The 12,102-nt window shown below is 45.5% G+C and overlaps 1 protein-coding gene across 8 annotated transcripts in view; it reads right to left on the reverse strand.

The window, feature by feature from the left end:
• Window positions 1-3,334: 3,334 nt before the first annotated feature.
• The window catches only part of LOC119942831 (myosin phosphatase Rho interacting protein), a 253,516-nt gene continuing 244,748 nt past the window's right edge, over window positions 3,335-12,102 (reverse strand). For 6 of the 8 annotated variants that reach the window (XM_038763815.1, XM_038763813.1, XM_038763809.1 and 3 more), the window contains 2 exons: window positions 11,250-11,335; window positions 3,335-4,148 (listed from right to left, as the gene is read on the reverse strand). In XM_038763815.1, the coding sequence (XP_038619743.1) occupies window positions 4,077-4,148; window positions 11,250-11,335 (158 nt within the window). In that variant the 3' untranslated portion in view covers window positions 3,335-4,076. Of the gene's footprint in view, window positions 4,149-10,525; window positions 10,587-11,249; window positions 11,336-12,102 lie in introns of all 8 variants that reach the window. The other 2 variants (XM_038763816.1, XM_038763812.1) reach the window with 1 other exon arrangement.

The following is a 12,102-nucleotide window of genomic DNA, read 5'->3' on the forward strand; positions in this document are numbered from 1 at the left end:
GTTACTGCATAAACATGATACTACTATTGGCACGGAGGAAAAGATGTAGGTTTTGTTTACTTTTAACGACTGTAAAGCAACGCAGGTTTCTTTCATTATAGAAAGCCTGAGCTAAGAAGTTTGCTTTTGGTCGGGGAATGAGCTGGAGGGAAAAGGACTAAAATGAACTACGCGGCTGCCAATGGCAGAAAGAGAACGGAGCCATTGGGGGGGCGGCAGATGTTAATTTTTGCTAACCCACTCTAGCTGGAAGTTTCCTGAAAAGCCTTTAGGAAGTCTCACAACATTCACTCATTAAGAAAGTGTTCCTTGATGAGGGCACTTTGGCACGGCTGTAAACCACTCTTTCCTTCCCACAATAAACCGAAGGGCAGCAGTTGGGTGGTGGTGGTTTTTTTTTCTTTTCCCCCCTATAAAGAGAAGAAAAGGGGCCCATTCCACCAGTGTCGGTGAGGAATGTATTAAAAGCCCACTCAAATGTAAAACACGAAAACTGAAACGAGGTGGGTTTTTTCTAAGCCTAAGCCATATCATCTTTTCTGTGCTGTTTGCCCCAGAACCTTGCAAGGTGGAAACCAAAACGTTCACATCCTTTCTGAGCAGAGTTGAGAGTGAGGGTCTTTGGAAAGCATTCTCTCAGTCGGAACATCTCATGAACATTTTTGTTCATTTAGATCAGGATAGTTTTACTGTGGGGGACGAGGAAGTCACCGAATAGGTAGGGTGGCTACGCCTGAACCAAGGAAAGGGATGCGGAGCAACTGGACTCCTATTTCCTTTCACACCTAAACGGGAAAAGCTATTCCCTGGAGGAACTCAACACCACCGGCCATCTCTCTCTCTCTCAAGTGGGCTGCTCCTGAATCAAGGTAATGAAAGCAAAACAAGCTGGCAATCAAGTCTATGTTTGGCAATACACAAAGAATAGCTATGATGCACCTAACATGCAGCTACAGATCCAGAGAAACCTGAAAATTGGGCACTAGAGGATGGTCTGTTTACCTTATACTGTGGCTTTGGGGATACTAATTAGGTGGCTCCAGGTGCTTCAGAAAGTTATTTCCAGTGGTAGATCTTTTTGCCGTAACCTCCCCCTTAGCTTCCTTCAACTTCCAATCTGCTGTTCTTGACGGTGCACGACTTCTTGCCAACAAACCTGATTTGCCGTATGTACAGTTTATAACTCTCTCTGTGCCTAGATAGGTACTCTACAACCAAGAGATATTTACAGATCTGGGAGTTGCAGTGAAATGTGCATGAACACCCAAGTTTAAACCATTGAAAACTCAGGCGCTGGAAAGACTCCCACACTTTCATCATCTCCGTCCCATGCACAATTTCAAATCAAGCAAATGGAACTACTCAAAATTAGCTACAGATTATATCTGGCTTGTTCCTCATGCACACACAAATACACCACACACACACACACACACACCCTACGCAAATAACATCTGTAGAACGAGCCAAAAGGTAAGATACATGTGAAATAAATGGTGCAATTTTCTTGCCCTAAGAGAGTCACCACAGTGGTAACAAATTCTGTTGAGTGCTCAGGATGCTTTTAGCATGCACAAAACTAAACATACTCTTCCCCACATAGGAGGAGAAGTACGGTACCACACTAAATGCCGTTTGGTGAACGCCTATCTACTTCTACAATTCTTTTTAAGCTATCAGTCGAACTATTTGACGTGCTATTTCTCTCACTACTTGCATTGATCAGGTTCTCTCATCAAAGCACTTACATTTTGCAAATCCATCATTGTGGTGGTCTCTCATTCACATTTATACTTGCCGGGTCAACGGATTTGTACGATCTTCCCTCTGACATCAGCAATTCAGTTCTATTTCTGCAAATACACCAAACTAGGTGGGTCCAAAGCACTTCCTAGGTCTCTCAACAGCATCCTACCATCGGCTGCTGCCTTAAAAAACGGATTTCATTCTCCCTCTGGATGGTGATCACACCTCAGTTCCCCACAAGTCTATCTGCCCTGCTTTCTAGTGTCACATATGTCACACCCTCATCCTGGAAAACTACCACCTGGTGATCCAAGTCACCAAAAAGAATCAAGCTCCGGTTTAAAAAAATAAAAAAGCATTTGCTCTACCAGCTTCTACATTTTTATGGATTTCAGGGAGACCTATGCACTTGGCCAAAGGGTCTGATGGATGTGTGAGTCAAAGGGCACTGGAAGCCAAAAGATGACTGTTGTTAGAATTGGAAACAGTAATAAAGAGCAAGGCCATCGGTCACACTTGTGCTTTCGCCCCAGCGCAAACAAAATGGGGCTACGGGTTAAGGATATAAGAGGAAAACGGTGACCTGACCACCTTTTATCTCGAGGCACGATGACAGAAAGTAACTGCTGCCATTCGTTTTCCTCATCTAGCATAATCATTACCAGCTCAAGGCACCCCCAAGCCTTCAAATGAACACAGGAGAGTACCTACTTTAATAGCTAACATTTACGGTTCCGAGTTCGGGGGTTAGTTTTGCGTCGGGTTGGAGAGGGTCAAACCAACAGTGCAGGGTAATTAGGCCACAGTACATAGTTTTCCCGGGGTTTAGGCTGAGCCCCAAATGGAAAACATTTTTGAAAAACACTTCCAGCCAGGCTGATCCGATGTCCCGCCCAGCTTTCCTACGGATGCTATTTTAATCATTAACTTACTCTTTCCTGTGGGAAGCCCATCTGAACTCATCAGGATAAGTGATTCCTATTTGCTTTTCAGTCATACCTGCCCACACATATGTCCCTCAAAAAGCCCAAATCTACCATTCCAGCATTCATTCTCTTCAGACCCCAACTGCTGGAGAAGTTTACACAACCAACACACTTACTTACTGTGACTGAGATGACCATACCTTGCCTTGGGGACTAAAGCTAAATGACCTGATTTGGCTCCGAATTTTTCAAAAAAAATAAAACGTACTTTTAAGATGAAACTTTTAAGCCGCAGTCCACCTTCTGAGGTTGCAAGAACACGTGTTCAATCAGCACGTTAATGCATTTGTTTTTTTAATCGTACCATCAGCCTCATTCCCTTCTTCGGCAGAGGTATTTTACCAAGGAATCCAACCAAAGGAAAATTTCCGTTCTTGAGCAAGGAAGAAAAACAGACTTTTTGCGGGGCTAGACTCATCTGGGGGTCGCCAAGTGAGACCTCTGTTGCTAAAAACGCCTGGCTACGAAAGACAAAGGAACGGTCGGAGGAAGGAATGAGAGGGGGGGCTAGTCTTTTGTGCAAGATTTAATAAAAAAAAAAGGAACAAAAAATTAGGAACGATCGGTTTCAACAATTCTCCTGTTCTTGTATGCTCGTTGCCACAGGGATGTGTGGTTCTAAACTGCATTAGTGGACTGAATCCCTAACGCGGTCAGTCCCCCCAACTACAAATCCCTTATCACCACAGAGTTGAGCCAAAGGGCAGTGGAATCACAACCGCACCACCGCCTTTCTCTAACTTCCCTCCAGAAGGCTAGTGAGTTGTCAGTGCTAAAATCCAGGCAGAAAGAGACTTGTCCTTGTGACTTTTCCTTGGAGAAACATCAAGTTAAGTATCTCACGGTGCCTCGGCTCCAAGTTAACACCCGAGCACCAAATCACCGTCGACAGAGCTAGATACGCCGGACCGGGCTCCGTTTCCATACCACTATACTGGTAAATCAGAGCTAGCTTATCAAGAGGCTACTGAGCCTTAATACTGACACTTAGTGTAATGAATTACAGTAAATAAGGTATTCTAATATAAACGGTCGAGAGGAGGAAGGGGAATTTCCTCCCCTCTCCAAATTCATCTAGTCATTTTGGGATTCAGTGGAAGAAACGAGGCTGGAGGGGTGGGGGTAGAAGGGTTCAACCTGGAAGGGGACGGTGAGAGCTGCAATCCAAAAAAATCAGGCTCTTATCCCAAGCATCCACGCAAACAACAGTTAATGATGACAATACTAATAACAATAATAATAATAATAATAATAATAAAAAATACGGTACGGACGAAAAACAGCGCTCGTGTTGTGCTGCCGCAAGCAGGGAGGGGGTGCGTGTTCAAGTTGGATGGGATACCACTAATTTTTCTTCAAGTCCCTGGATTCGAAGAGCTTCAGGCGTTCTTGCACTGTCAGGCCTTCCTTCAGACTCTGGACGAGGACAAGATTCAAAAAAGAACAACAGAGAAACCTTTTAGTACGTCAGGTCACCGCCCTCGGGCTCAGAAACAAGCAACAAGGAAGGGTGGAATGCGTCGGGAGGGAACAGAAATGGTGCAGATGCTCAGGCAGGAGGAGGAAGAGGTCGGCCTCCTTTATGGAGAGATTAGTGGAACATGCTAAAGAGGAAAAAAAAAAAATCTCACGAAGGGTTATTATTGGTGAATTGTGCCAGGTTTTTCTTTTCATAAAATTAACCGGGTGAGAGAGAGGAGGAAAAATAAGAGAAGATCACGTGCACGAGAAGCTTAATTCTGCAAAATGAGCGCTGGAAATTGTATTCTGAGGGTTGACGATGATTTTTATTTTTTAAAGTGCTTTCGGCACTACTCTAGTGAATCAGTATATGTAGGCGGTTTGCACGAGAAGCTTAATTCTGCAAAATGAGCGCTGGAAATTGTATTCTGAGGGTTGATGATGATTTTTATTTTTTAAAGTGCTGTCGGCACTACTCTAGTGAATCAGTATACGTAGGCGGCTTTCTTTTCATCCCTAAGAACATCCAAAATAGAGGCTAGGAGAATAAACTTTCCCTTCTCATTCTGTTTGTGAATTATGTCACTGTTAAACAGTTTGAGTGGAAAGAGGCTGAGGCAAACGAGAGCCCTGGGTTGAAACCCCAGCACTGGTTGCTACTGAGCCCTGCTTATCCAACTTTAAAAGCAGTAACAAGCCTACTAGCCTCCGCTGTGAGGATCGCCGAGCTCTTAGAAAGGTTCTGAGCTGCTTCAGGGCACGGAGAGGAAAAAGGAAGTTTCATTCATTTCTCCCCCTCCTGCCGCTCCTCCCGATTTTATACGGGTCGGTAGTATCTGCCGCAAATCTTCGGCTAGAGCTCTTCCGATTAGGAAGGTTGTTATTATTAACAATTTTACAGTGGTGCGGGATTACGCTGACATGTCCATAACCCACGGTCCGTAGGGGACCCCAGCTAAATTTAAAGCCATAGCTTGAGGTGAAAAATCTGGACACCAATGTTTGGGACACAGTTTTTTTTGTTTTTTTTTTTACTCTACCTGATAAACTTTGTCCTTAAGCATTTCTTTGTGCGCGAAGCAGAGGAAAAAGGAAGTTTCACTCGTTTCTCCCCCTCCTGCCGCTCCTCCCGATTTAATACGGGTCGGTAGTATCTGCCGCAAATCTTCGGCCAGAGCTCTTCCGATTAGGAAGGTTGTTATTATTAACAATTTTACAGTGGTGCGGGATTATGCCGACATGTCCATAACCCACGGTCCGTAGGGGACCCCAGCTAAATTGAAAGCCATAGCTTGAGGTGAAAAATCTGGACACCAATATTTGGGGCACAGTTTTGTTTTGTTTTTAACTCTGATAAACTTTGTCCTTAAGCATTTCTTTGTGTGCGAAGCACTGGACACGCTTTTCAATAAAAGCCAGAAAGGAAGAATAAATCTGACCTAAGGCTACAGATCCTTACAGTGAGAAATGTCTACTCTGAAGCCAACTGCCCGAAGCCGCATGACTTCCTTCTCTCTCCTCTGAAGACCAGTCTAGTTCCAGACTGGGGAGGAGGGATCCTTATCTAGACGGTCTCTCACATTGCACAGAGTCTTAAAAGTTCTGTCCCAGCCCCGGGGAAATTCCAGAACAAGACTGATTGCTCTGGACCAGACAAAGGGATCTGACTTGGGCTAAGCGCTCTTAAAAGGATCTATAGTTCCGAGTTGCCTTTAAATCAGCGAAACGTATTTACTGGGCGCTTACTGTTTGTAGAGCACTGTCCCCTTCCTTCCTCTCCCCCTCGTCCCCCTCTCCATCCCCCCCATCTTACCTCCTTCCCTTCCCCACAGCACCTGTATATATGTTTGTACATATTTATTACTCTATTTATTTCACTTGTACATATCTATTCTATTTTGTTAGTATGTTTGGTTTTGTTCTCTGTCTCCCCCTTTTAGACTGTGAGCCCACTGTTGGGTAGGGACTGTCTCTATATGTTGCCAACTTGTACTTCCCAAGCGCTTAGTACAGTGCTCTGCACACAGTAAGCGCTCAATAAATACGATTGATGATGATGTAGTCAGTCCGTCGTATTTACTGGGCACTTACTGTGTGCACGGCACTGTACAAAGCGCTTGGGAGAGTACTATATAACAGACGAAGTGCTTGGAAGAATACAGTATAACAATATAGCGGACGCATTTCCTGTCCACAATGAGCTTTACAGTCTAGAACTGCTCCAGCCTCCGAGGGCTTCTCCGGACTGAGCGTTAACCGGGAGCAGAACAGGCTTCAGCCCGACAAAGGCGGGGGCAAATTAGCCTCTAATAATAATAATAATAATGTATTTGTTAAGCCAGGCACTGTTCTAAGCGCTGGGGTGAATACAAGCAAAGTTGGGTATGACCCCCCTCCTGAGTCAATTACCAAGAACCCACAGCCATACCCACACACAACAGGGTTTTTATAATTTCAAAGGCCCTTTCACCTTCTTGTTCATCTTTGAACCACCTACGAGTACCTTCAGTGATAGTAACATTACTACTCTCCAAGACCCCCAAGGCAAACCCCTTAAACTTCTCTGGGCCTCAGTTTCCTCATCTGTAAAATGAGAAGCAGCGTGGCTCAGTGGAAAAAGCCTGGGCTTTGGAGTCAGAGGTCATGGGTTCAAATCCCACTCCACCACTTGTCAGCTGTGTGACTTTGGGCAAGTCACTTAACTTCTCTGGGCCTCAGTTCCCTCATCTGTAAAATGGGGATTGACTGTGAGCCCCCCGTGGGACAACCTGATCGCCTTGTATCTCTCCCAGCGCTTAGAACAGTGCTTTGCACATAGTAAGCGCTTAATAAATGCCATTATTATTATTATTATTAAATACCTGTTCTCCCTCCTACTTAGACCGTGCGTCCCTTGTGGGGCAGGGATTGCGTCCCACCTGATTAACTTGTATCCGCCCCAGTGCTTAGAACAGTGCTTGGCACCTAGTAAGTGCTTAACAACTATCATAGTTGTTATTATTACTAATAAAGCTACCAATGGAGATGCAGGAGGACATCCTCTACACACCTAAATTTTATGGGGCACTAATACTTGGGGATCAGGTGGGAAGATAAGGCCCTAGCCAAAGTGTCTATGAACAAAGAACTAAATATCTCTCTGGGCACAACTGCCCAGTAGTTTTCTGTCACCGAGAACATACACTGGTGTGAACTTCCAGGAGATTTCTCAAAAGATGAGTCACAACACAGGGTTTGAATCATCAAACGCCAGAAAACAGCTCCGCTCCCAAGTGTGCACAAAAACTCGGAAACTTTCTGTTGTCTGAACATTATCTTGCTTTCGGACAACATTAGTTGGCTTTGAAATAAGTGAGGAGACGGAGATGGAGGGAAGTAGGAATTGATCAGCCGCATCTCTAGAATATACGCTTATTGCAGCAGGGCTTAGTACAGTGCTCTGCACACACAGTGAGTGCTCAACGAACTGATCGACTGATTAGGCTGGGAATGGCAGTGGAGGGAGGAACCTAGCTCCATCCCACTGAAATTTCCTCAATCAGATTCCTGCTTAAGCCAATTTGTATCAAGAAAAGCAGCACGGTTTAGTGGAGAGAGTAAGAGCTTGGGAATCGGAAGGACCTGAGTTCTAATCCCAGCTCGCCACTTGCCTGCGGCATAATTTTGGGCAAGTCGCTTCATTTCTCTGTGCCTCAGTTACCTCATCTGTAAAATGGAACAGGAACTGTGTCCACCCTCATTAACTTCTATCTACCCAAGCATTAAGTACAGTGCCTGGCCCATAGTACGCGCTTAACAAATACTGTTAAAAAAAAGTGTCCAAGAAAAAAGGATGTTTCCCACTTTCTTATAAAATTACCACTGCTTGTAATACCACGATAAACGCTCAAGGGAATCTCCTGATTAAGGTGTTTAAGTTCAAAGTATGTCTGAGTTACTTCTGAATCATCAGGCTAAAAATCCTACGTGGAAATCTCCCACTCTTTCCCAGTCCATCCTTTTCAAAGAGAAATGTTTCCAAGTTAAAAACAAAATCCGAAGTCTTAGTTTTCACTGCCAGGTAATTACAGAGAACAAAATGAACCTGACCAGTTGAGCTGTCTGATGGACAAAAATCACCCGTTTTTTTTTTTTCAAAGCGTCATGAATCAAAGGACTTGAAACTCAATGCACTTTGCTTTTTTGCGGGCTGCCCATTCCCGGTTTCGCATATCCAGCATGACCTCACTGGCCATTAGTTTTGCGGCTAAAGTCTCTTGTTCATGGGGATCTGATCCCTGAAGAACTCCACAAGTCATAAAAGCGGTGACCAAAGAGGTCATTGCAAATTCCCAGGTTCATCCTGTCTTTTAGCCCGTTGGAGGTGGAGATGGATTCCCTCTCTGATGAGGGAGAGCAAGCAAGCCGGACGCTTTTGAGGCGGAGTTAACAGCGCTCAGTTGGCCTGAATTCTCATGGACCAGAAGACGCCGGAACTGGAGGTTTGGTCTGTCCGCTCAATTATTTCCTTTTAAGATGTCCCTCGTCCTCACTTCCCTTGCAGCTTTCTTCTGGCAAGGCAGGTCAGGAACGAGGGGTTCCACCGTTGGTGAAACAGGGTCAAAACCACACCCTGATGTGGGTTACTTTACTACAAGGCAGTTAATGATGCCTTTGGGAGTCGCTGCTGGAATTTAACCATTGCCCAGCAGAGTAGGAATGCAATGTGATGGCCAGAGGATGCCTCTTAACTCGGTAGTGACATTTTACATTAAATCCACAGCCGCCACATACATACCTAAAAACCAATACGGTCTCACTCCCTCACATGGGAATACACTGCAACACCAACCACAAGTAGGTCAAAGTGGCAATTAAGCAAGCCTCCCTTTGGATCTGACCTGCGTACTTAAATGAGGAAAAACCGGCCGGAATATGACTTCCTAATAAGCACCCACTTGTCATTTTCCTCCAATTCCAACTGAAAAATACACTGGGAAGTTTCTTGTCATTGTTTCTAGGCCTAGTTCTCTTTTCCATCCATAAAACCTTAGGTGGTGCCCACCACAGGTCAGAGGAAAGTCACCTTTGGCTAAAAGTGAGCCCGATTTTCCCAGGGCCTGGTATAGTAAGTTAGCCTTCCGCCCTTGAGATGAAGCACAGACGTCCTCAGTTTACCTCACCTGTAAAATGGGGATGAAGATTGTGAGCCCCACGTGGGACAATCTGATCACCTTGTATCGTCCCCAGCGCTTAGAACAGTGCTTGGCACATAGTAAGCGCTTAATAAATGCCATCATTATTATTATTATTCTAAGGGCCTATTTAGTGCACTTGATTACGATGCTTACAGCAGTTTACTTGAAGGCTCCCTATTGGCTGAAAAGAGTTTGGTGCTCCTCCCTAAGTGCCTCTTCTAGCATCAGGGCAAATACTTAGGCCCTGAGAGAATTGGACTTGACACCCTAGTCCCTTCTGGTATTTTCCAGACTAGAAAACATTGCTGATCACCAAAACATTGGTGTTATTCCATTTTTTTCCCCCACTAGGGAAAAAGGGGAAATGCAGAAAGTGGCACTGGGCACGTTCCTCGTGTTTCGGTGGACTGGCGATCGTGGTTTCCAGTGTGGTTGAGGGCTCATTTTTCTCAGCTAACAGCCCTATCAGGTTTCGTGCTTCCCGAGCGGGTGACTCAGTATTAAAAAATCAGCCTCTTTACGCCAGTGGCAACCACACTTTCCAGAACTCAATCTCCCCGCAAAGGGCATCGTCCGATTTTCCATCCTTCTCTTGCTCTTAAAGGAAACCCATCCGAGCACGTTACAGGGGGCCGGGCTGAGGGCATGCACAGGTCATTCAACATGCACGCTGCCTGTTGTAGTCACACCCCCAGCGTGGCCCTCGGACGCTCTGCTAAGCCCGCTCGTCTCATCGAGACCCTCCACGGACAAGCTGGAAACAGCCAGCTGGGTGCAGAACCAGGTTTCTCAATCCTCTCTCAAGGATCAATCAATCGCATTTATTGAGCGCTTAGTGTGTGCAGAGCACTGTACTAAGCGCTTGAAGGATCCCAGTTTAGGACCGGTGAGGTCAGCTGGATGACAGAGTGAGAGAGGAAAGGCAGAAAGAGGGAGGGAGGAAAGGAGGGCGAGAGAAACCCTCCAGGGAGAAGAAAGGGGACTTGGGTTTGTTTTTCCAAACGGAGCTCTCTGGGGGTGGTCAATTAAAAAGAGAAGAATTAAACAACACACAGAGGAAGATTCTAGTTTGATACGGAGCTGTGAGCAGTGCATGCAGAGTGTGGCTGCCCCTCGAGGGGGTCAGGGTGGCCGGTGGGTGTGGGTTTTACCTACATGACAGGGAACCTGGAATCTGGTTCGTTCAGTTATCCCATGAGACCTGCTCAATAACGGACTGTCAGAGGAAAGAGCAAAAATAAAACAACAACAAGTACATAAATCCTAAATGCAGCCGAGTTTTCACGCTCCACCCCCAGCCCCGACACCCCCAGCCCTTCCCACGAGAGGGAGGAACGCTGTCTGCAAACATATCTTCAGGACTGCGCCAGCCTCCGTGAAATGGAGAGGAACAATTGCTGATCACTCAGGGGAGTGTCTGCCTTTGTCGGAGAACCGGTGGGTCGGGGAGGGTGGGGTGTGAGCTCCCTCCCTCCCCCTCCTCCTAAACGAACACCCACACGAAATTCGGAGATCCAAAGCTGGGCCAGGCAGACAAAAATGATGAGTGAAAAAGCCAAAACGGCACCTTAGACACAAAATTTCTTGGCTCAATTTTCGGAGGAGAAGGCAGAACAAAAACCCCATGTTGATTTTCAAGTTCTGCTTCTAGCCGCTCTGGCCTCGTACACTTTGGCAGCTAGGAGGAAGTCCGAGACTTCTCGGGCGAGAGTGAAATTCAATACTCTTCTCCTCGATGGTTAACAGCACAATCTGTAATCAAAGCTGATTTCTGGGAATCGCTGATGCCTCCTATTCTACTTCGGAATATTACTTCAGTATGTCTCGTGGTATCTTTCCTCCAGGCTGTAAGGAGGGAGGCTGCGGCACGCGGACTCACCTTTGACCTGATATTTCTTAGCTGTCGGCTAACACTGGATCTGTCCTTCTTCAAGAAGTCAGGGTTGCTTTTAGATTTCATGATATCTGGGGAAAGCAAACAGACTCCTCAGTATTTTCCATCATAATTCAGAAGTATTCTTTTAAAGATGGCAGAACATGTCACAAGGGGAAAGTTACATCGGATATATTTGATATATTTTCACCATAGTCTGGGCCCTGTCTGGATGTGCCCAGGATCATCATAATGATGATGATGATGACCATATACTAGCATTTGTTAATCCCTTTCATGTGGCATGCACTGTTCCAAGCGATAGGGTAGATAAAAGTTTATCAGGTTGTCCCTGTCTCTATCCCACGTGGGGTTCACAGTCTAAGTAGGAGGGAGAACAGGTACTGAATTCCCATTTTGCAGATGAGGAAACTGAGGCACAGAGAAGTTAAGTGACTTGTCCAAGGTCACACAGCAAACAATGGGCAGAGCCAGGATTAGAAACCTGATCCTCCGACTCCTAGGCTCATGCTCTTTCCACAAAGGTCACGATGCTTCTCAAGGTTTTACAGGTTATACTTCCAATCCAGGAGACTCTAGGATTCCCACAGAACTCACCTGATGGTCAAAAATGTGTCCCAGTTACCTCCTGATTCCCCCCTCCCTCCATCGATTAAACAAATAAAAAACCCCCCTGAAAACCCTGAGTGCATGCATTACTTAAATACAGCTATTACCCACTTAGTGCTCATAATGTTATGTGAAAGAGTGCTAAACGAACTACAGTTTCCCCGTATGAAATGATGAGAGGTTCATTAATGCATTCCCAAGATCCAAAAAAACTGATTAAAACACTTCA

The sequence above is a fragment of the Tachyglossus aculeatus genome, chromosome 21 (genome assembly GCF_015852505.1).
Source record: "Tachyglossus aculeatus isolate mTacAcu1 chromosome 21, mTacAcu1.pri, whole genome shotgun sequence".
In the NCBI taxonomy this organism is placed as follows: Eukaryota; Metazoa; Chordata; class Mammalia; order Monotremata; family Tachyglossidae; genus Tachyglossus; species Tachyglossus aculeatus.